At 39.3% G+C, this 25,519-nt stretch overlaps 2 protein-coding genes across 2 annotated transcripts; both read right to left on the bottom strand.

Moving 5' to 3' along the window:
• Positions 1-18: 18 nt before the first annotated feature.
• Positions 19-12,342, bottom strand: LOC119887261 (protein phosphatase inhibitor 2-like). The gene is made up of 3 exons (XM_038698136.1): positions 11,983-12,342; positions 2,878-2,985; positions 19-2,436 (listed from the first exon to the last, which is right to left on the bottom strand). The coding sequence occupies exons 1-3, from the start codon at positions 12,111-12,113 to the stop codon at positions 2,349-2,351; spliced, it is 327 nt and encodes a 108-aa protein (XP_038554064.1). The 5' UTR covers positions 12,114-12,342; the 3' UTR covers positions 19-2,348.
• Positions 12,343-13,864: 1,522 nt separating this feature from the next.
• LOC119887260 (protein ANKUB1-like) lies at positions 13,865-20,972 on the bottom strand. Its single transcript, XM_038698135.1, is given in 7 exon segments — positions 13,865-15,133; positions 15,788-15,931; positions 15,934-16,695; positions 16,782-16,896; positions 17,510-17,726; positions 19,691-19,834; positions 20,195-20,972. Coding segments are annotated over 7 exon segments (1,653 nt in total). The 5' UTR covers positions 20,372-20,972; the 3' UTR covers positions 13,865-15,039.
• Between the last annotated feature and the right edge of the window lie 4,547 nt (positions 20,973-25,519).

Below are 25,519 nucleotides of genomic sequence, written 5' to 3'. Positions count from 1 at the left end.
GAAGACTGCCAATTTCCCTACAGTTTCAAAATGCACCCAGTAATGGTATCAGATATCCAAGGCGGATGGGGGATCAAAACTGAGATGGGAAGGAAGAGAGAAGGTGTAAGTGATGCAGCGAATTAGAGACGAGGGAGGTAAATTTAAGGAAAGCATAGTTGGATAATTGATGGACGAGAGAGAGATTAAACAACAAGAGGACAGAGGAAAAGAGCAGCTGTTGTTCTATCTGGAGGGTTTAGTGTAAAACAATGGAAGGCACTCTGTGTGGAAGTAAACAAAGGCCCCTAATTGACTTGCAAGCCTGGAGCTGATCACTATCCTCTCTGTGGTGCACACACCCCCATCCCTGCATCAGTGCACTTATGTAAGCACGTTGGCCCACAGCAAATACACATCTCAAGCTCCCATTACCATCCAGAGCTCTGAGTGATATATTTCTTTCCACAGAAAAACTTGTCAGGGTGAAGTTGCTTCTGCTTATCCAGGAGTTACAATGTGATCGGCTGTTTTGATAAAACTGCTGTTCTTCAAGATTTTCAGGTTAAAAAAAAAGAGATCACAATCGCACTCTCATTCAAAAAAGACTTTGCGGGTGCACGGAAAGAGGCTTTAGTTCTTTGAGTCTGAGGAACAAACACCGGAACCTTTCGGTTACTGATTATCAGTCTAGTAAAGTTGATGTTATTTATACAGCCCAATATCACAAATCACAAGATTGCCTCAGGGGATTTGTAATCTGTACACCACACCCTCTATCCCAAATTCGGATAAGGAAAATCATTCCCTATAAAAAAAAAAAAGAGATCCCTCTCACAGGATAGACGAACATGCAACACAAAGATTTCTTTGTAAGCTAAACAACACTGCTGCTTCACGCAAAACTAAAATGAAATCTTGGCAATGCACATTTATTTTAGGATTAGTCTAGAGTCACAGAAGTATTTGTTACTTCAATTTTTACTGCATTGTGGCTCTGACCCTTGGCACTCTCCACAGGTGGTTGTTAAACTGATGAACCTAACATTTTAACTTCATGCGGATTTCTTCTTTTAAAAATTATCTGGTCACAGAAAAATAAATATATTCAAAACAGTTTGCACAGTGTAAAAGTATATTCACAGTGGCATTTGCTTTAAAACAACTTAAAACATATCTGTAGTACTAACAGTAGCCAGTATAATTTAGAGCTTTTTTCCTTACATCGCATAACAGTTTTTTCCTCCTGGAATTCAAGGCTGGGGAAACACCCATAAAGCCATTGTTTACTGACCAGCAGCGATTGTGGCCGAGAAATGCACAAAGCATTTCCATGAAAACAAAGAAATGCTGTCAGATAATGAATAAACAGAGTAACACTTACCTCCACACAGTACCATGGGGTGTGAGTGTGTCCGTTTGGTTTATAATTGGTTTTATCAAATGTTATATTGTTTGTGTGTACGCTATGCAGAACCTATAATAGAGATATGCTTTTTTTTTTCCCTCACTGGTGCGTTTTATTGCTGTATTAAAACATCTTAAAAACACACACACACACACACACACACACACACACACACAGTGAGTACACTGAGTACCTTTCAGAGCCACAAATTGAACAGACCTGCAGTGAACCATACTGCTGTCTGCTCAGTGAACAGGACACGCCAATTTTACATTAGTTTGGGTTACTGCTGACCTTTACCGTGGTTCTCCCAGCTCTATTGTCTTTCAGTGGAAAAAGGAGGTCAAGATGGAAGTTTGTCAAGACGCATTTAGTAAACCCAATCTGGAGCCACAACTTTCTGGCAGGACAACTCTGACCTGGAGGCTGCAGCTGAGCAGCTGCTCAATTACACCACCACTAACTAGGAGGTTACATCTGGATGCCATTGGGGTATGCTATATAAAAGGTCGTGACACCAGCTGGCAAATCAGTTATAGGGATAAAAATTGATTAATATGTTTCCAGAGAAAGACAGTGTTTATAAAACAATAGTACTGCAAATTTTTTCTCGTAATGTCTTGTCCAAAATGTGTCTTCTCAGTCTGAAGCTGCAGTAAAGTGCTCTTAAGGACTTCAGAGACTGTACAGTAAATAAGCCCTTATCAGTTACGACACATTCTTGTTGGGAGGACAAGGACATCGGTGAGTGTGTTCAGGTGTGGCTTATCTGGGCCAAACACTGTTCTCCCTTTTCCAGGTTATAGTTCTACTTCACAAGAAATCTAAAATGCTACACACTGCTCCAGCAGCTACAGAAACATTTAAAATCAAAAGGCTACAGCGCTTAGCAGTTACAGTGATAACCTAATTATCTCTGTACTTGGTTTGTACTCGTCTCCCTCCGTTCCACATGTAATTCTTACTTTGATGCCAGGTCATCAGCTGCGAGTCCGCTGTGGCCATCAGAGTCACTCAGCGCGCCCTCATCATCTTCGTCCCCCACCATCCTGAAAGAGAGAAATGAACAGAGTAAAGATAAGATGAAAACGAGGCGAGGGAGGGAGGATTGGGAAGGAGAGGAAGTGCAGCTGCCAAAGAGACAGGTCGACAGAAGGGATGAAGGGTAGAGAGGAAGGAGAGCACAGAGGGAAAGGTCTGTGACAAGGGTGACCTTCCCTGCAGCACCCTGACATATTGGATTACTAACCTGCTGAGACATCCCTGTAACACCAACACACACTTATCTCTCCTACACTGGCACTGGTTAACGCTCTAAACTGGCTACGTGATAATTTTAGGGGCAGATAGAGGTACACTTTTTTACAAGCCTCTACTAAATGAATGTCTCCAGATAACTTCGAATTTAAATTTAGCATTTAAAATATTTTCAAAGAAAAAAAAACAGTGTTATCAACAGAAAAAGCTAAAGGAGAAAAAAAAAAAAAAACCTGTTGTAAGGTGTGCTTGGTTCATCAATCTTCATCAGACCATAGTCTTTGTCGGCTGGATGGTACGTGGCCAGGATGTTCATCTCATCCCATTTCTGGGATTTCTTCCTGTAAGAAGGATAAAAGAAAAAAACAATGAGACATAAATGAAATTCGGACCGCCGCGCACCAGCTACCCACCCACCATCGCATTCCACAGACTCCTCCGGGGAGAAGAGCGGGCAGATTTAATCGAGGACTGAACATGCCCCAGTTTTCACTCAGACTGCATATTTTGGGAACACGCAGACAAAGAAGCCCGGAAATGTCATCTGCACCAATTTGGTTTCTGACGTCTTTCAGGAAGAGACATGGTTATTTGCTTTTGTGTAATCCATCACGGATGCGAATAAGGCTGACTGAGCGCTACGGCTGATCAGCTGTGAGTGAATAAAGGTCAAATATCTGACAACAGTCTCATTTCATACAATTGCTTTTTCTAGAGTCGAAACACACACCTGTTCCTAATTCCCCAAATGGTTCCATTCCCTGGGGAATAAGTTGTCACCTCCACATGCTCTGTTTGGGGCTTTTTGTTCAAAATTACTCTAATCCTTGCTGCCCTTTCAAATCCTTAGGGGAAATGAACAGAAACAAAAACTACAACAGCACCTGGGAATAAAGTTCAGGGGAGAGGAAATGAAAACATTTCTTTTAACTCACAGGAAGAAAAAATATGCATCATGTCACTGTCTATTAAGATTTTGTTATATTGCATTTGACATCTTTTTGAGCTTTGATGTCATTTGGTCTTTGTAGCCCCACTCTCCATTTTTCTTCCTCTTTCATTTTACTGTAAACCTGTGTAGTTTTCATTGTCTCATTAGCATTCTCATGCTTTTTCATCATTTTAATTTCCTAACAAACTAAGCTGAAACCTAACACTATTTATCCAGGTGCTTCTGGGAGTTATCCGGCTTGGGTTAAACCACCAGTCTGCTCTCCCTGACCTTTTCTGCAAAGTCACTGTCCATCAGTCTTGACCTTAGTCATGGAACAAAGGGAGACAGGCAGGCAGGGGGTGTGGAACGCGAGAGAGATGCTAAATCTACTACCTGCTGCTACAAGCCTGCAGAGCAAATACACCATATCATTCTCTCTGTCCCAAAGCACTGAAGAGGGTCCTCCCAAGTTCCCAAGATAAGCAGCAAATTGGAGGACAAAATCAATTTTCATATTCTTCCTGTTGATAGTTAACGTGGCAAACCCCAATCCCTTGGCACTTCATTTAGTTCCACTGCAACTAATTTCTTGATTGTATAGGTGTTGTGGCCTGCCCTGCACCACTTTAACAATGACACACACACACACACACACACAAGTACGCACTCAGGGATTTGTCAATAAGTCAATCAACTAGGTTGTGGATGCTGGGCCACGTCGATTTCCCTGGATGCCGCACCGACTCTGTTTCTCAGGAGTTCACTTTGGTATTAGGCTTTACTTAACCAGCTTGCATGCATGCATCCTTAAGAGGTCAATAAGTTATTGAATTTATTAAGTACAGCTAGCACAAACCAATGCAGTGTAAATGTCCTGCAATGAATCCAACCTCCATGAAGGTTATAATGTTCTGTTGAAGCTGTTTCAGAGCGGTGTTGATTTTGAAGGCAGGAGTGTGTGGTGCTGTTGAACTGCACTGTGTTATACTGACTGGTGTTTCTATTACTTTGTCCACCCTATTTATATTTATGAATATTTGATAATGCTATCAAAAGTCCATTCGAATCGTTGACAGGTGAATTGTAATCTAATCATGTGGCTAGTGGAGATTCACACCTCGAAATATGACGAGCTGCTGGCCTACTTATGAGCAGCAAAGTGGCCTAATTGTTTGAGAAACCACTCTGTAAACAGACAAGCACATAGGCCAATGCTGCTCAGCCTGATCGGATCCTGATAAAGTATCCTTGACCAACATACTGAGCATGCAGACTCATGTTATAAAATTAGCTACCTTGTTGGTTGGGTTTGTGTTACTGGAACACGAGCAAATCTAGAGAGCGCAAAGAGTGCATACCCCTATACTACATATAGCAATCCTCTACAGTCCGGGTCCAGAACTGCATCAAAAACACGCAGTGATGGACAATCACTCTGATTTTTGAAGAAAATAATACTAAGAGTACATATAATTATACATGTATTTATATAACATTAATATTTTACTCTGACTACCCTGAGTTAACATCTGGGTGTGTGTGTGCATAACAATGTTAGCCGTTAGTAAGTCTGTAGTGTTTCTAGTGTGTGTAGTTACACAACACACACCAAAAGCAGCCAACCATGTTCTATTTCCACCAAACCTCTGTTTTTTTTTGTTCATTCATTACAAAAAAAATTTAATACAACGATGATGCACCTGCCTCTGCAAGAAAGAAAGAAAAAAAAACACCAACTACTAGCGCACACTAAATACAGAGCTGTATCTCTTACGTGATAATGATGACCTCTCCAAGGTGGTCAATAGCTGGCGACATAACGCTTCAGGAAAACTCATTAAATAGAGTGAGTCATCATTGAGAGCTGAGCTGTGCTATCAGGTAGCATAGTCAGAGGGTAGTGAGGTGGAAAGGTCCAGCCCTGTGCTCTCCACTACTGGCTAAAGCTACCAATAGCATGCCCTTGTTTGACAGTGCAGACAGTGGCTGGTGAAAATGCATAGAATACACTGCTTCCACGTACTGTCTCAAGCCAAAAGCAGCAGAGAAGGAAATTTGGACCGGCCATGAAGGGAGATGCTCATTAATTTTACTTGCGTCCTTTTTCCCCAGAAAAAAAAAACAAGCATCATCTAAATGAATGACAGGTCCTTAAAAAACAGTAGTAAATTACCTTTAGTTGAATGATGTGGATTTAATCAAATCTAAATTATTTCTTTTCCACTTCCTGCCAGTTATTGAATGTTTTTGGCAAAGAACCTTTGCCAAAGAAGCATTTTTTACACAGTCACCTCTAAGAATCTTTGTAGATTTCACAAGTTTCTTCTTGCTGTTGCCAACCTTTGGTTAAACTCATAGACGTTAGAGTTGATATCGTCATTGCCCAATAATTTCACAATGTTTCTCATTTCCTATTTGAGATTTTCTGCCATTTTCTGTAGTGGTTGACATACACTCAACACAATTGCAAATCCTTTGGCTCCTTCCTCAGGCATCAGTAAGCACAATCAAAGCTTACACAGAGTTTGATAGATAGCAAGCTAGATTTAGGACTAAAACAGTTACTTAAGCCATCTATCAGACTTTAGGTGGGGTAAAGGGCATCAGAGTGGAAGTAGCATAATGAGTGGGGACTGCACATTGAATACACTGGCCCTAACCCACATCAGTGGCCACAGTAAGGTCATAATGTGTAGAAATTTGAAGTAAGCAAGGGATTTTCACTGTTATACTAACAGGAAAAATTAGTGTTTTGTGACATGAAGCTGAATCTAAGTGAGGCAAGAGACCAAACTAACTTACTGCAGTTACAACAATCTGATGATTTCAAAGGTCAAGCGTTTCATTTTAACAACTTTACACCATTACACTAAATATATCACTCACCTCTATTACAAGAATATAGGAGATAATAAAGAGGGAGATAAAGTGTTTTTACTTCGTTTTTCTGCAGTATTCCTAAAGCAGTTACTGCTCTTAATCATGATAGACCAGGGGCCGTTTTACAGAAACTTCCTAATCAGCAGATCCTATCCTACTGCTTGGTAACTATGGTATTAAGGGTTAGGAATTGAGAAATTTCAGATATTTCCTATCAATAAGGAAACTGTATTAATTCTCTCTGCCAGCTCAACAGCTGACCTTAACTCACCTGTACACAGGAGGGTGAAATGCCTGAGTGGTATTTTTCCCTCCACGATATGGAAAGTCAGAGATTCCCTCCCTGCCAGTCAAACTGTCGATCACACAGTCGGGATGATCGGGCTCGCAAGACAGTGAAAGAGAGATTGAGTTTCATGGATGCAATGAATTATTTATGAGTGGGTGTGAGGCTCATACATCACTGTTAACTAAATAATAGTGAGTGATTGAAGGGATAACAAAAGTGACAATGCTAAAAGAAATGAAATGGAGCTGCAAGTTAATAAAATAGAACATGTGGGTTGCTGTATAATCCACACTTTCAATGTCATTTCAGAATCATTAGTCCTTATATTTTTTATCTCTATCTTTTGTAACAAAATGCACACAATTATTTGTATTTTCACTGGTTCATCTTCGTCTACTTTAGTTAAGTTGACTACCACAGATCGTGGTTGTCTCCACTAACTAATAGGCAATTAAAAATAATTCAAACAGGCTGTAACTAACAACCACTGAGTGTTACGTCATGGTTTCATGTTTGTCCTACAAATCTATGGAGGGAAGCTGGATTGTTTAAACATAGACAGAAAGTTGTCAAAAGAAATATAATGCCGGGTGGTTGGTGATTCAGGATATCGTCAGGGTACTGTAGAATGAGCTGGGAAGGCAATGCAATATGCTCCACACAATTGGAGCAGATAAGAAGGAAAACATGTTCACATGGGCTGTTGTCAAGCCCGATGTGAGCAATGCTGTCCTGAACAATGGTAGATATAAAGCTTAATAAAAAGACCATGCCTAAGTAGTCAATGTTCTATGCCAAAGGTTTAGCATACTAGAGGTGTATGACATTGTAAGGTCATCGTTTAGGTAGGTCAAAACAATAACACTGACATGGGGCCGACACTGGCAGCATGGTACAGCACCGTCAGCCCTTGTTTTTCCTCTGTGGATTTGGTGCTTGGCTGCACACAGGATTCTTCCAGAAAACTGTTTTTCCTCTACTTCCTCATCACTCCGAGAAAGACTATTTTGTATCAACACAGAAAAGGCTTGATTCACTGTTGGAAATGGATGGAATAATAACTGCCATCCTTCTATGGCCTAATTTCTCACTCTGCAGCTCAGAGAGGACTGTTACTAAAGGGCCCTCCACACCAAGAACCATAACAATAATGGTAACTATACCGATGTGAGCATCCACACTCATGAACAATAACGTTCTGTGGCCCCAACCATGCTCTGTGCACTCCAGCTGTGTTGGAAGCTTAGGAAAATGGATACTGATGCCCTGTTTCTGCTTTACGTTGTGCAGAGAAACAAAAAGAAAGCCAGAATGAGTTCTAGGGGATAGGGGAAAAAAATAGAATTGCTTTACACGTCAAAAATGCAAGGCATTTTCTAAATGTTAATTGGTAACATAATGTTGACGGAATGCAAAGGTGGAACTTGGAAGTGCAGCACCTAAGCGGACAGTATGTGGCGTGCACATAACATATACCGCCGCCACAACTAAGATTTCACACAATCATTAATATCATGTGCAACTAATGATTTTCACTCACACACTGTGCAAGCAACACTCAACGCTTGGCTAGCTTTCAATTCAATTCAATTCAAATTAGCTTTATTGGCAAGAATGTAATAACATTGCCAAAGCATCATATATACAACATAAGAACAATCAGCCCCATACATTTCATTAAACAAGTAATTAAAGCGTAATGTAATCAAAGCAGCTCCCTCTCTTCACTTTTCAAAGGACATCTACGTTACAGGTGGCAGAAAGTGACGGTGACAGCGAGCATAGCAGAGAAAAGATTAGTTGTCAGTCTGGCAGTAAATGTACAGTGTAGGTCACAGCGTGTCTGTTGATATAAAGCCTTTCTGTTTTTTCCCCAACTGCTGGAAATTGAAGGTGGTTAGTGCTAGCTAACCCCCCCCCCCCCCACACACTTGAGATCTAAATGATCAGAAACATCATCCTATAACCATGTAATTTTTCTAATGACTCCTAATTTGTATTAGATCTAATGCTTTTAAAAGGGGATTAAAATTCCACAGATGATACTGCCCAACCCAACTGTGGGCAGAATCGCCATCTAGCACCAAAGACTTAGCAGCATTTGGCAGGTGGGTGGTGTTAATTCACCCTGACTGTACATCAAACAGAATTCAATTCATGTAAAGCCTTAAATGCCCTCTTATGTTTGTGTATTTATTTTTTAGACTTAATCACATCAACATATTTTAAGCCATGTTTGTTGGCAACATGTTTTAAATAATGCTTTATTTTTTCAGCTTGTGTTTTAAAAACAGATTGGAAGATGTGCTTTTCAGTGAGATATTCTTGCTCAGGGGCACTTTCAAATGTTCAAACTCAGATGGGATTTGAACCAGCAATGCATTAAGCCTGAGAATACTTCCTGCACAGCCCTGGCTGCACTGTTTTTTGCTTTGTGTCTTTTTACCCAGTTTCTCACGGGCATGTTCGCAGATGACATACATAGCGACACACATAAATATCCAACAATGTGTTTTTCCACCCACAATTATATAATGCCACAGCTATAAAAAAATTATGCAAATAAATTTATTTTTGTGTTTTATCAAATTTTTTAAAAACCAATCATGACATGGAAAAAAAAGCCTCCCTCATATCTGCAAATCTCCTTTACATAGTCTGATGTATGATTAACTTTGAAACCCAGGGCAAGATATTCCCAACAGCAAAGAAAATAGGAATATTTTATAATAAAAAATTAAGGGCATGATTTTTCCTGAATATATAATTTACATAACTTGTTCCAATATAATGCCATCTTTGGTAAGATCTGACTATCCGGAGTTTCCAGGGGGCAAAGAGGAGACTGAAAAGTGGCTGTGGAAAAGCCGAGCACTGAAGTAACTTAACAGGAGCTGGTGATCTGGGCGTTATGTCTCACTGCCACAGTAAAAGTGTCAGTGTCAATAATATCAATGCATAGGAGAAGGCAAGGCTCCAGAGAGAGAAACCAAGTTCCAATTTTTGTCAGCCCGACCCCGAGGCAGAGCACCTATTAAACGAGCAGAACAGCTGATTTAGCAGTCCCAGACAAGTTTTCACAATCTGCAGCTAGCTCTGTAAACTCACTAAACTGAGACACTGTTGCCATACCCCAGTATATTTGCCCTGCAATGTTCTTGACCTCAGCGGGTGTCCCCATTGCCATCGAACAAGTTTGATATTTTTGTCAGGCATCCTCTACTGCGAGTGGATGAATGAGCCAATCAATCATCCTGGCCAACATCACGATGGAAGTTAAGCTGAGCAATGTGAGATGTCCTCTGACAGTCAATAGGGTCCCAAAGTACAGGGCACATGAGATGTGTGATGGGGATTTGAGAGCAGTTATAATGATAATTAATAATATTCAACAGCATTCTTATGAGATGGTTGTACAAGAACTAAAGCAGAGGTGAGTGTAAGATGATCAGATCTGAATAGTCTAGTCCACCACACTCTTTTGAAACAGACTGGGACCATAACATGGGCTACACCCAGGTCTGCTTGGTCAAAGGCTTTGAGCAAGACATATTATTTAACATGTTTAATTTTAAGCTTCATCAATAAGCTCAGTGTCAACACCCTGAAATTTTTTGAGCCTTTTAGTTATATTGGAAATGGCCTAGATCTTGATCACTCTCATGTAACTTATAGCAGACCATGCACTGCTTAATACCCTGTTCCTCTTACAAACAGTGCTGGGCAATAAAACAATAATGATAATTATCGCAATATAATTTTCCTCAATAACAATATAACAAGTTTTCAATAAATGTTTGATTCAATTAAATTTGAATCACGAAAGAATTAGCACTTATGTTTTCTATTAAAATATTTGTTTTGCTGAGGAAAAGGGACTGAAAATAGATTTCACTTATTTTATGCATAGTTTTTGAAAAAATATTATAATAACTGTTTTGAATGTTACCTGCCTCAGATTTGTGAAGTGATCCACTGTTTGGCAAGTGTTTGTCATATTCTGACCATCAAGAATAATTTAAAACCACAATTAACTTCACTAAGGAGCAAAAATCAGTCTTTCAACTTGGAAAAAAATAATGATGACATTTATCATGATAATTATTGATATTGAATGATGTAAAATTTGTTATCATGATAACATTTTTGGCCATATTGCCCAGCCCTATTTACAAATTATGCTATCTTTTTCATATGAAGAAAGCACATCTTCAGTGTTTGATGGGTGTGGTTTAAATTAGGGCTAAATGATTTTGAAAAAATATCTAATTGTGATTATTTTTACTGATATTGCAATTATGATTTGATTTGCAATAGGGAATGATACTTTTTACATACAGTAATTATTCTCATCTTCAGTGAAAAACGTATTTAAATAGTTATGGTGTGATTTGGATCTTTACCAAATATAGTCTGTAGAATATGATGTGTCGGCCAGCAAATCTCTGCAGCACGACAATATTTAATTTATTTTTGATACACATTTTGCCTTTAACAAATATTGCACCTCCTGCCTGCCATTTGAAAATTGCAGTAGGGCATATTGGGATTTCGATTAATTGTTCAGCCCTAAGTTAGTTTAAATCATTTCCTAACATAGTGCTGGATTTTTAAAGACTTACATAATGGCGTCAAACTATTGATACGGGCAGGTAATGTTTGGTAATATGAGGACATGTCAATAGGAGGTAAACAATAACCTTGCTTACTGTAAAGTTATGTACATTAGATTGAGCAAGACCTCTGTCTAAGTTGGTGTTAATGGTTTGCCCTAATATGGTCATAGTTCCTGTGGCTGTCACTGTTTAACAATAATTACCCACATTTTTTAATTACCACTAAGTTAAGTAAGTCGACGGTGAGAGTCTCTGACTAATAACAACGTTAACACTCGTTACCGACCGTCACAACCACATTACCTGTCGTGGTCTGACATTAACTGTTACTGGCTAGCGAACAAGCTAACCTGACAGACGGTGCTAAGAGATAAACGTTAGCTCTTGGTTAACTTACTCATTCCATTAATATTTTATCAGGGAGGAGAGAGCCTCTGGTTGTTGGATGAATGAACCAGAAAGTTTTCATACAGACAGCAAACGCTCCTGACTCACACTGACAGCCACAGAGATTTATACGTTACAGTAACGTTAGAGAGGCTAACAAGTGTTTCGCTAGCTAAGTTAGCTAACGTCACCTGACTACCAAGCTCACATCTAAATTAAGCAGAAAACTTACTGTTGGTCATCCTCCGAGAGTGCAGGGGCTTGTTCAGGACTCTCTGACCGGACGTCTTCGGGTAGCGATTTAACGTTTGCCCCGCTGTTCTTGTTTTTCAGGATGCCTTTTATCGGCCGGGGAGCTGCCATTCCTACACCCTGTCAGACCCGGCTGGCTCAAGTAGTTCTCTCCAATTGTTTTTTTATGATTCTGTGATTTCTGCTAATCAGTTACCAAATAACGTTACAGGTTCGGTTTTAAACATGCTCCCCGTCATAACTCTTCAATAAAGTAAGGAGAACCACAGGCAGGATCCTACGTGAACTAGTGGTTCAGCATGTCTACTCTCTGGTTGATCACTCACTGGCGGGGCAACAGCACTACTAGCGGGTCGGCTCACAACATCGCGAGATTCTGAAACGCGAATTCATACAGTTCTGTGACAATAACACATGCTGCCTTTTTGTGCTCGAATATTTCAGAACCACTGGACTTAAAGTAGTAAAGGCAACTTTGTCTTAATTATTACGAATGAAGGAATGAATGCATCAAATGTTTGTCAGCCCTTGTCCTGTTAGGAGAGAAATGCTGCACAGTTGTAATTAATTTCAAAATGTCCCACAATTTAAGTTTTCAGGTTATACAATAGTAGCATTGTTTTTGAGCCAAGTTTGATTTCAGTTTCAATTGATGTTAATTCACCTTGCATCATTGTCCACCGCTTTGCTCAAAGGCACTTCCATCAGGAAATTATTTTCAGGAAAAGAGCATCTGGGACAAAATCTTTTGAAAACGTTAATTAAAGTTGTATCCAAGCCAGCATTAAAAGTGTTTTGGCGCTACTATCTGAACGCATGCACTGCATCAGGTATTGAGTGACCTGGGAACTAATTCAGTAGTAATCAGCCAAATGTCAAATATTAAAATCAGCCTGTAAGTTAAGCAAAACGTGAATAAAAATTAAGAATTTATTTTTACTTTAAGATGGAAAGCAAGGCAAGTTTATTTGTATAGCACATTTCAACAACAAGGTAATTCAAAGTCCTTTACATAAAACATAAAAGCAATAGGGAAATATAAAAATTTTTTTACGGAGTTAAATAGAAAATAAAAGCAGGATCCTGAAAAGAATCACCCTTTTCTTCTACCTGCTGTAGCTGTCTCTTATTGAAACCCCCTACTGTGGATAATCCGAATTCATCCGAATTCATTCACCCATAATTCTAATGGTTTTGTAGTCTTCACCATAATTCTTTTGCATACATTGCATGATAGGATGAGGAAGAATCAGGTCTCTCACCTTTGCTTATTTTACTCCTCCATTCCCCATCTCCATTGCATCTTCTCCCCGTGTCTGCGTGGGTTCACTCCGGCTGCTCCGGACCGGCTTCCACCCACCGTCCAAGACATGCCGACTAGTTTGATTGGTGACCCTAAACTGTCCTTAGGTGTGAGTGTGACTGGTTGTTTGTGTGGCCCTGCGATGGACTGGCGATCTGTCCAGGGTGTACCCCGCTTTCCCCTGATGTCAGCTGGGATTAGCTCCAGCCCCCCGCGACCCTGTACGCAGGATAAGCGGTTGACGATGGATGGATTCCCCATCTCCCTTTCTATCCTCTTCTTTTTTTTTTGCTTGTACAAGTCTTTTACTTAGGGACTCCAATCCTTATTCCTTAGATACAGTCGTCTCTGTAAATCCAGATTGTCCACGCTACAAACTCTGGTAAAAGCGGTTAACAGCGGGACCCTGTCAACAAGTTAACAGCAGAGAAAACAGGAACTCTAACCTTTGTAATACTAATCGGCCCTGTTAACTGAGGATCAGTCGTGTGAGACTATACGATCAAAAGAGCACTTTAAGCTTTTTAAATAGTCTTCACTGACAAAAACAAAGAAAAAGAAAAACAGAACCAGAAAAGCAGAAAAATTGGTGAAGGACTTGTGATTCAGTGATAGAGGGCTATACTCTATGAAAGATTGGTAATCTAGGCACACACATAAAACATGTGTAGACAGATTTGTAGATGTAGATGATTTTTTGTGATAATCACAGATAACAGTTTGAGTACAGTCAGGTGTGCACAGGGTTACATCCTTTTGTCAAACCACTGTCCAATCAAATATCAACAGACATCTTTCATCTACTCCCCAAATAATAACTGCTGTTTTTATTACAGTTGTTGTTATTGTTTATTTGGTCGAATATTGTTATTTCTTCTATGATCAGCTTAATGTTAGTCGTAATGTATTGTTTTTCAACTCATGGTTTAAAAATTGTGTTTTACTTGTGCTATACAGGACTCCCTTGTGAAAGAGACTGTGTTCCTGTTATATAAAGGTTTATAAACCAAGCTAGCCACTAATAGAAAGCTGCCTGAGGCTAATGCGTTGCTGATACAACTTTCTAGCTTTGAATTACTGTTTGGCTAACTGTTCTGTATTTTACTCTTTTTTTTTTTTACCCTTGTGGGCTTTATGTGTATGTTTACTAGATTAATAATGCTACTGTATTTCCTGTGAGAATCGAATTTTGATCTTTCACTGGTGATACTTTATTTCTACCTGGCATAAAGCACAACATAACACATTTGACAGCTAGTTTATACTTTATATTTTTACAAAATATGTGGTAACTCTTGTTTATGGTAACTCATCATTTCTTCTAATCACTATTTGTTTTCCACTACTGCTTTACATTTTCAATCTTTATTGAAAATGTGAAGTAGGCTATGTTTGTTGTATGTTTGTGGTCTTAGCCTTGTATTTCAACCAATGGCAAGTCATTTTAACTAGGCTTGTCCTTACTTGGACTTTTGTCAAATACATTACATTCATGAATCATTTCATGTCCTGTCAGTAAGTTAAAAAAAATAAAAAGTAAATTTCTATAGTCATAATGTCTGTCTATCTCTCTTTCTGCGACGAGCAAATAAAAGGCAAAGATTTTGCTAAGCACATAAGACAGACAGGTTTAGATACACTCCTCAGTTGTCAATCTGAAGGATTCTTCGTTGTCCACAGTGTGTCAGGCAGTCGATGGGAGGTCCACAGGCAGTTGGGCTGATTGGTGAAAGATCAGGATGGGCATTCTGCCAAGGTGTGGACACGTTTCCTGATCAGGGTTCGTGCTATGCTCAGCTGCTTCAACCAAGGCTTCTCCGTGAACGTACTGTATAAGAGAAACATGTATTACACACAGTAAACATAAACTGTCAGGTGTACCATTTGATTAATAGTCCTTATCAATTATTAATCAATTATTTGTGAAACTCTGGTATATAACTACAGTGTGTAAATGAGACAATCAATCTGTTTTATGTCAGTATTTTAGTTCTCTGTTTTATCTTTATGTCAGTTAGTGCAGGTCTTCCTCCAAATGAACACTTCTGCCATCTCTCCACATGTTTCCTTTCTCTTACACATTACCTCAGAGCAACATCTTCCTGATTTGTATAGTACAAATCTCCTGTTGTGCCATCAAGTTATTTAGATATTCAGATTTCCCACCAAATCCAGCAATGTAGCACACAATGTAAAATGTAAAAGCCCCTACAGCACATTTAACTTAATTACTTTAGATTAGTTACTCTACATGTGCCGCTTACACAAAAGTACATCTGAAAACTGAATTAGCAACTGGTAACAAACTGAATTACATACAACAAAATTGATATGTGGCGTAAAATAATCTGACTTCAAGTAAAACATGTTTTGGATCCCTGATATACAATCTTTGCTGTGCCTCAAATAAGATGGCAATTATGAGACCCGTTAGGATGTGTTTTTATTGCACATGAAAATATACTTTACAAAGGATAAAGACCTGGCTATAGTCAAGCAGTATATGGCGTTTTCTCTTGGTGTGTCAGCACAGTGGTGAGAGAAGGACTCCAAAGACTCAGTCAGAATATGGGAAGATTTAGGTGATGCACCCACCAATACCGGCCTGGGAATGCTTTCTCTGCTGGTTATCGCGGGAGTATAAACTTGCCCCTGCATAAGCTTCTGTCTTCAATATTGATTTTATCCAATTGGCCGCTTTTCACATCTTGGTTCTGCTTTTTCTGTTTAGGGTTCACAGACTGCAGGCTGGGTATTTGGGGCAGTGCCCTTTTGGAAGTGAGGTGTGATGCTGAAAGTAAGTTGCTGATGGGAGGTAAAGGCTGCAAAGCTTTGGCCTTGATTCCTCTACTTGGTTTGATCAGAGCTTTCCTGGATTTGGAAGACATATTTTGATGGTTGAAGCCATCTACCAGCAACGTATCACCCACCCTGGCTTTGAGGGCAGTGCTGGTGTGCTGGCATTGATTGGAGATTGCCCTTTTCTGTCCCAATCTCACCCAGTGTTTAATCTGGAGGTAGAGACGCATGGGCAGCGACATGTTTGGTAGGGATACTAGTGAGCACAGCTTGTTGGCTAAGTAGCGCACACAATCCCTGTGACCACACTGAATAGCAACTTTCAAAGGGTCACGACCTCCAGGGTCCCGACAAGACAAAGTCAAAAGGTTCTTGGTGATAAATAATTTGAGGATGAGGAGCTGACTGCTCTCTGCAGCTATGTGGATGGGGCACTTTCGAGTGTCTCTGTGAGCGGTTTGGTTGCACCACTGGCGAAACGGATGGACTCCCACTGGTTCCTCAGCATGCATCCCCCTCTTCAGCAGCCAGGCTGCCAGATCCAGGTGGCCTAAAGAGGCAGCAATGCAGAGTGCTACCTGCAGCTGAAATCTAGAAAAGCAGGACAATAGATTGAAGTCAAAGACTGACTTTTGTGTGTGAGATTATCACTTTGGTTCACGTAGAGAATTTCTGACCTCATTACTGGCTTCTTCTCTGATAGGTGGCTCTGGACTGTCATTCTGTGGCCCAGGAGGCAACCCTGGAGGAACTCCACCCACCCATCCCATGTGTCCAAACGGAGAGTAGTGCCTTTGTTCAATAAAAAAAAAAATCTATGTATTTCAAAATAGATGAATTCTGTTTTAACGTCAAATTCGCCTCTGCATGGCTTTAAGACGGAGAGATTGTAATGAAATCTGAAACAGTGGACATGAAAGGGAATCTGTAGGTTAAAACTATTGATTTTGTTTATCATATGCTTTTAGGTTCATACCTTGTTGACACTGGCCACGCAGCAAATGAAACCTGTCAAGTAATGTGAGCATTACTATAGTTGTTGACAGCAAACAATATAGCCTTTTTTCACCTTACAAACCTAAAAACAATAATAGATGCCCATTTGACTTTAAATATGTTCCAACCATTCAAAAAGTCAGATTAAAGACACCAGCACTGAGAAAAACCCACTGAGTTACAGGGGAAAGTGAGACAGAGACACAGGTAGAAGAAACTCCATTTAGCACACATTGGAGACATTATAAAACAAAAAGCCCAGAAAAAATATGATATCTAACTGTAGTCAGTGAATGAATTAAAATGTCGCTCGACTATTTACACATTTTTAAATCATTAGGTATACACAGCACTCATTATGAGACTACACACATCAATCATATTGCAGCAGACAGAAAGCAGGCCATACCGAGTTCAATGGCATAGTCTTGCAGTTGGTTGCAGTCATAGAGTTGCACACCAGCAGGGGTGCTCAGTCTGAAGGTGCTGACAGGCAGGCAGCTTTGCATGGACACCACAGTTTTCAATCCAGCAACCGACATATGCAGAAGAGCCTCGCTTCCCGTGATTGGTAAGGTTTCTCCTGTCACAGCATTGAACACATGCATCACAGGCCTTCGTTCACTCTGAAAAAGAATTGTAATTGCACAGTGGCCTTGCAGTTAATAAGACAAAATAGTAACTGAAGTCACAAGATGAATCCCTGTGTTTGTTTTAAAAAGTATCACAGCCCACTGAATATATGTGAAAGGTACATGAGTCAGTTTCAGCCTTTGCTGTCAGGGCTCCTACACTCATGAACAATCTGCCAGAGGAGATCCAGCCCCCCGAGTCCATTCCTGTTTTTTCTCACTTTTTGAGACACATTTTTACAATAAAGGTTTTACTGTGTGATGCATATTTTTTTGTTTTATATATTGATTGTCATAAACCACCTGTGTGATGCCATTGTCTATCTTTTTCTTCAACTTTTGTATGTGTTTATATTGTAAAGCACTGTGTCAGGCCTATTTTTATTTTCACCTATTTTATCTTGACTTGTTTATCCATCCATCCATCGTCAACCGTTTATCCTATGGGCTGGAGGGGGCTGGAGTCAATCCCAGCTGACATCTGGCGAAAGGCAGACCCTGGACAGGTCACCAGTCCATCGGACAAACATAGACAAACAACCAGTCACACTCACACTACCAACCTAGTCCGCGGTGGGAGGAAGCCGGAGAACCCACGCAGACATGGGGAGAACATGCAAACTTCACACAGAAAGGCCGGGACAGGTTCGAACACACGACTTTCTTGCTGTGAGGCAACAGTGCTAACCACTGCACCGCCGCGCCGTTCTTAGTTAATTTAATTATATTTCATTTGTTTGTATAACTGTTGTGATTGGATGAAAGGCATTCCATGACCACCATGTACTGAGCATTACATCACAACTCAAATATTTGAATTACTAGTAAACACAAGAATTTGAAGTGACAGGAGTTGTAATTTTTAATCATCATTTTATACATATAATCTGTCTTTTTGTTTAATGTAAAAATAGCAAAGGTATTACACAAGCAAAGTGGAATTTGCTGCCACCCTGTGGTTGACAGAATGTACTGTAGTATGTAAATTAATTGCCACTTTGTAGGTTGTACAGTTTCAAGAACCAGGGTGACCCATTAAAGTGGCCAAAAATGTATCTTTAAAATAAACAAAAGATGTGAAATGTCAAAGCATACGGACCCAGACAAAGCATACAAAGGTCTGGAGCGGGAAACTGGACCAACACAATATAAGCCAATATAAAACAACTATTTTTATGAGAGGAGGTTAAATCCTTTAGTCAACTTTTACACAAGCTTGCCTGGTGATGAGCCTGGAATGTGTCCCAATACTAAAAACTGAGTAATGGGGACAAACTAAAGCTTTCAGACAGACATAAACTAATTTCCCTCCAAGCTGCTGCTCACATGGGAACATCTTGTTCCCTATTAGTGCATGAGCTTGAGACAAAATTCACTCACTGTAAGAAGGATGTCTTTGATCAGAAATAATCTCAAGTAATGAATATGTAAGCAAGATGAGAATTTTAGCAGCCCTGAAGTAAAAAAATTAAGAACAATGTGTTTTTGAAGTAAACTGTCAGTGAATGTATGTAGTGGGGAAACATGTGGGCACAACATAAGGAAATTAACTAAATACGCACAAATTCCAAGAGTGTGCAAGTTGTATAAGTGACCTCTGACAACCATGGAATTAATAATTGTCTATGGCAATAGAATCTCATAAAAATGAATTGAGTCCATAAGACGTCTGAGTTGACATTACACTTTCATAAAATATTTGAATTGATTTGAAAGTTGTGATAGAATTAGCGATAAAGTGTTCCAATGTTTCACTTACAGAAGTCTTCTGAATTAACATACAGTCTTTAATGTTGTTTTTTTTTTCACAAATAAAATACATTTTAATTCCAACACCACATTTTTAAAAACAGCTTCTGAAGTATAGGCCTAGAGCAAAGATGCAGCATCCTCTCTCAATATTTACTGCAAATCCCAACACAGCTCCTAATCTCTAAACCCTTTTGATGTTTTAATACCTTTATCAGGCATCGGATGGCACTGCCACTTGTGATGCCCACGTCGCACAGAGCCCAGCTGTCCTGCAGCGCTGCACCGCCGTAGCTCAGCTCCAGGTACTGCTGGACCTGCTTGTCATCGGAGAGTTGCACAAGAAAGTTATCCTACAGAGAGGGACAGAGTGGAAATGTACTGAATTGTGACCAAGAAACAAAGTTCTTGACAGACCATGTTCAGTGTCTGTAGCTTAATTTGCCTTCTCGTGTGAGCTGAATGAAAAATGTCTCATGTGGTGGAGAAATTTAGCTTTTTCTTGACATTTGTTGTCATTACATGCACACACAAATGCATATGTAAAACTATTTTTGCAATGCATAGTACTTCAACATTACAAGCAACATTGGACCAAAGATATGATAAACCCATTATTTTCCCTCCAGTAATATGACCAAATCATGCAGAACAAGTCAAGCCATGTCAAGAAAATATTGATGCAATGGGCCTCTTCTGTAGCTCATTATTACCTTTGCCATCTGCTTCATGGCCCCCACAGTCTGATCTGGAGGGACGTCAAAAGGCTCACAGGAGCCCTCGAAGCAGATGAAAACCCTCATGGTAAGGACGTCCACCCTCCGTCTGTTTGGTGGTTCCTCTGTGGTGCTTGGGTTGAACAGAGGAGGGTGTGTCAGAGGCAAAGTCATGGGGAAAGGAGTTGGCTGGGGAGGGTCAACAGAAGACAAAGCTTTTATATCCAGAACATAATATATCTAAAATGTCAGTTGTACAGAAGCTGATTAACCTTGAATTATGCTTTTGGCGTGGAAATTTTAAAGTTTATCCATTTGGGTTTCGAAAGGATTTCTTCAATACGTGGTAAATGTTTCTCATCAATGACTTTACAGAGACCGAACCCTTCCCCCCCTAAACAATAATAGTACAAACGTATACATGCCCATATATTGAGTACATTATAAAGCACAAAGAAGAAAGCTATCTCAGCATTTGTACACATGTTATTTTATATCTGAACTAACTTACTGAACATTAAGTGTAAACAGATTTATGTGCATCTCCAGTTGGAAATGTGGCACCAACCCTGACACATTCTTACGTCAGTTCTTCACTTTGCCTTTTAGTGGGAAACAAAAAGACTACCCACTTGAAATGTTCTTTGATAGTTTTACAGGGGAACTGCTAATTTGCATTTGACCTTTTAAAGCCCGAAGCTCTCCACTGTGTTTCTGTGTTCAGTCTTGGCTCGTAGCAAACAGTGACTCCATTTCTCAAGGTTCAAGATGTGCCAGTTGGAATGATTTCTTTTTTTGAGCACAAATTACAATAGATATAGAAATGGTAGATGAATGTTGTATAATCCATTAAGGGTAATAAAACAAAGGCAGACTCCCTTTAGGCTCCTGTGGCAGAGCACATTCTCTCCTTTTTATTCCTTTCAACTTTATTTAAGATTTTTTATTATGAAATATATTTTTATGTTGTTGATATTTTTGGTTTTATTTTATAGGTATTTATTTCTATTTTCTGTAACCAAAAATTGCTTGTTAGGAAAGAGCACTTTAATTTCCATTATTTATGGATGATTAAATTGAACCTTCTACAATATTAATATTTTTCACTTGTGCCCTTGGCAGTGAAAGATGTACTCAGAAGTGTTACCTAAGTAAAAGATGCAACACGGTTAACTATTCATTATAAAAGTGTTCCCTTTCACAATGTGGCATTTGATGTTATCAGAGTTTTAGTGTTTATGTGTACTGTAATCTTGTAATTTGTAATCTTGAGAGTTTGTAATCATCCATCCATCCATCCATCGTCAACCGCTTATCCTGCGTACAGGGTCACGGGGCAGTTTGTAATCAGATTTTAGTAATTTGCTGTATGTTATGGAAGTAACTATTAGAAGGCTATCTAGTAAATAAACTTTGTTACTTTCACCTATGGTCCTTGGCATCTATATAAAAAGGCTTGAACTCATAGACATGGTATCGATCTTCCCATCTATTTCTCGGCTGCAAGCAAACAAGCAAACTTCCAAAAATATTCGTCATCACCAATCAATCATCAAATAATCAAAAACTGCAGTACATAGAATTACAGTTCACTTCCAGATCATTTCTTCCAACATTCAAAGACTTACAAAAAAAAGAGATGACAAATCTAGAGTTTTGTGGCATTTCCTCTTGGCGCTGGAGCCAAACATCAGCAGTAGTTTAGTAAGCAAAGAGAGTTTAACAATAGGGACATCTGTACCTTAAAGATGTTTGATGAGTGATTTTATCAAAAGGATGTTGCAAGGTCTCCATCAGGTAAAATCTGATTTGAGAGTCAAATGTTGCCTTATTTCAGACCAATTAGGTTTTGGGAGCTGTAAAGGGATAGTTCAGCATTTTGGGAAAAACACTTCTTCACTTTATTACAGAGAGTTAGACAATAAGACACAAAGGATCCACTAAAAAGAAGATGCAGTCCATTTACTACAGAGGGTGCTAGAGATTTAAAAGTGTCAGCTGTTTTCAAGCCTTCTTTGGAAGAGGCAGGGTGACAACATTTGTGCTGATGAAAAGAGCATGTAATTTTTTTCCATTTAAAATATATAGTTTTTTTAATGTTCCATTCATCTGCCAGTTAATCTCAGAATGCGCTGATGCTGCTGAGATTAATCTGTAAATACAGGCTAGCTGCTCTGTTCCGGCAGATCATGCGACTGTAAAAGGCAGTAAATGGCCATCACGTGGATATGTTTACGTCTGGAGTCATTTCCGGTATGGAATGATTGACAGGTTGTTCGTCCAATCGGAAGATGAATGTAGAGTGGTGCATGTGGCGGAAGTTTGCGCTCTCACATGAAAGAAGGAGCTAGCGGAGGGGATTAAACTGTAACATCTTCTCGTACCCACCGTTCAAACGGTATGAAGTTCATCCAAAATTTTTGGTGTTGTTCATGTTCCCCGATACGACGCGTAGTAAAGGAGAGCGATGTCCACGCCAGCAGTTAAGTTCCCGGACAAGATAAACCTCCAGGCAGAAATAAAGGTAAACACCCACGACAAGCCAGCTAGCATCATGCTAACACGGGTACAAGACACTCTGTTTTTGTAGCTAGCTGCACACCTTTTACACCAGACCACACTTATTTATTGATGTGTATTACGACAGAGGACTGTAGCTATCTGACATTGCTTGACATTAACGCTGCTAGCTTTTTTTTGTAAAAACTGTTCCGGGTGTAAACCCTAACCCAACATTAGTCACTCGAATTTAGGGTTAAAAGTTAAACACAATTTTGTTGGTGGTTTTTGTTGATGTTCGGTTATTGTTGGCAACTCTGGCATGCGTATTTTGCCTCTAAGCACAATGGTTTGTACATTTAGCCATCTCACTGTTACCACAGTGTTTTCTTAAGAAAATTATATTGCAGTCATTTGATGTTTGGTCATCACCAGCTTACAGTAGTCAAAAGTGGTTGTTGCTTTCACTTCCCCTTTGGTTCTTTGTTATTAGAAAGACCCTTTGTCTCGGCCAGTACTGTGTAATGTCTCTAGCCGTCCTGCCACACTGTGTGTGTTATAATATAATATTTTTAAATTAGCTTTTTTCTATTGTTTTTCATCCTGAATTAACGTAACATTAACAACCACACTACAAGCTGTAATAATCTAAAACGCTCCAATGAAATGTTGTATTAAAATGACATTTAGTGTAACAAACGTTGGGTTGGGCGATATGATGATGTATATTCGAAGACTAATTCTTTGATATAACAGTTATACAATGCAGCTGTCACTGTTATATATCCTGTCACAAATCAGTAAGTAGGACTGTTTTATTGCAACATTGGATTCCCTTTTTTTTGCATCATATAATGAAGTGCTTTGATTTGTTGGGTTTTTAATTTTGCCAGAAAAAGGTTTCCCGTTGTGTTATTTTATGTGTAAACAGTTCCTCAATTATAGTTCCTGTACTATGCTATATCAATCTTGCAATAAAAATTACATCAACTGTAATAGAATATTTGATCCAGATCTTCCACATTTAATTTAGATTAGTTTGTGCTTTTGATGGTCCTTGAATTATCAAGAGTTAGATTTTCGTACCCTGTGAATTTTACTGCTTTTGTCCACACTGCCCACCTCAAGGTGTCATTTATATGGGTAAATAAATGAATATGCACTTTTAAAAATTGTACTTTGCTCTACCAAAATGTGTTTTTTTCCCCCCAGTACCTTTTCTGAAACCCTTTTAATGGTGTTGCTAATTAGGTGGTTGGTTATTAAAAAAATCTTGACTAAGAAAATCATTCTATGCTGTCACAGAAACATACTTTACTGGAGGAGCTCAGCATGTAAGACCATGTTTTGTGGGACATGGCAGCAGCAGTGTTAGTAGGACAGTAGGGATGGAAAGTTACATAACAAAGCCTCCCTAGTTTACACAGATGCGATTAGGGCTTAGAATTAAACCTCAGTACTTTTAAAGTGAGTTGTGCAGATAAAGCAGGTGTGATTTTATGAATAGATCTGGACTCGCTCATATTTAGCTCAAAGATTTATCAGTGGGCTTATCAGTTTTGGGCATTAGTTTTGTTACTTATTTATATATGTTTTTTTTTAAAAAATTTAACCATAAAAGTACTTTTATTTGAATATGACAATTAGTATTTGTTAAAGATGTTTACAAAAGCTTATTTAGTTTACAGCAACGGTGTGACAGTCAGGATCTTAGAGGTTACCCTTTAAGGATGCACCTGCTTTAAAAAAAGAATTAGTCTCAATAAGTTTGCCAAATTGAATACACTAATATAACCTGGACATGTGTGGCATTGCAATGAAGTGAAAAAGACAGGAAATCTTGGGGAATACTCTAATGAGCAAGTGCAGCCCCTTCCCACACACCCATGATGTATTGCTTTCATTAAAAAAACTTTTATTTTTGTTTTCAAAATGTACACAACAATCCAGCACCATGTAATCCTTAAGCACTATTTCCTTTGTAGCTGGATAACACAGCTTAGCGGTCTAAAGCCTGGAAAGAACTTTGCTGTTGGTTTTTCCTGACCTGATCACACGCTGCCCCTCACTTTGTGAGCTTGTAACCTTTATGTTGATGTACGCCTGGAGCAAGATAGTCCTGACACTAGGCACTAGCTTAATAAAAATTACTCACAGAAAAATTGTCACTTGTCAGTGATTTTCTGTTGTCTTCAATGGTTTCCAAAAGAATGAACACTGCTTTTGTACTGTTCTTCAATGAAATATGGGACAGCACTTCTCAGGTAGGCTTAATTTATCTAAATGAGAACAGTGGAAGTGAGAGTGGGGAGGGGTATCATTGACACTATCCTGACAAACTGTTGAGCGCATACTGTTGTCCAAACCATCAGCTCTGAATTTTCAGTAAATTCCACTTCCGCCAGCTATTTTGATTAGGGATTCACTGATCTGACTTTATTCAGTCCTGATACTGATAACAATACTGGGCTTTGGGTATTGGCCGATGCCGGTACTGATCTGATAGCAGTGTAAAATGAATAAGCTGTTCGCTCTATGTCCTGATGTTTCTGGACTAGCTTGATTATGTTGGTTGTGCAATATTTTGTACTGCTACCGCCACCCTCGACACATTGGCTTTGCAGATATTGCAAGTAGCTATAGAACTTAATGACGTAGCAAGTGTGAAGTACCTCCAAACTGCTGACACCTTGTTGTTAGCCCCCTCTAGCTTTCCTAGCAAGATGTTCAGATCTACCAGCGCACTGCTGCGCATCGCGTAGTATAAATAGAGTAGCCCCAGATGGCTTTTGATTGAGTTCTTTTTGTTTAGGAAAAAAATGT

Source organism: Micropterus salmoides, unplaced genomic scaffold (assembly GCF_014851395.1).
Source record: "Micropterus salmoides isolate LMB-PRFRI ecotype aquatic unplaced genomic scaffold, ASM1485139v1 Ms_hic_scaffold_4098, whole genome shotgun sequence".
NCBI lineage: Eukaryota > Metazoa > Chordata > Actinopteri > Centrarchiformes > Centrarchidae > Micropterus > Micropterus salmoides.
This window is presented reverse-complemented; position numbering and strand designations above follow the sequence as displayed.

Bases quoted from the DNA above. Each gene is read 5' to 3' on its own strand.
- LOC119887261 (XM_038698136.1), bottom strand. From the start codon at position 12,113: ATGGCAGCTCCCCGGCCGATAAAAGGCATCCTGAAAAACAAGAACAGC. The intron at 2,986-11,982 runs GTAAGTTTTCTG...TCCTTCTTACAG, and splicing joins CTCTCGGAGGATGACCAACA to GAAGAAATCCCAGAAATGGG. The intron at 2,437-2,877 runs GTTTTTTTTTTT...TCTCTCTTTCAG, and splicing joins CCAAGCACACCTTACAACAG to GATGGTGGGGGACGAAGATG.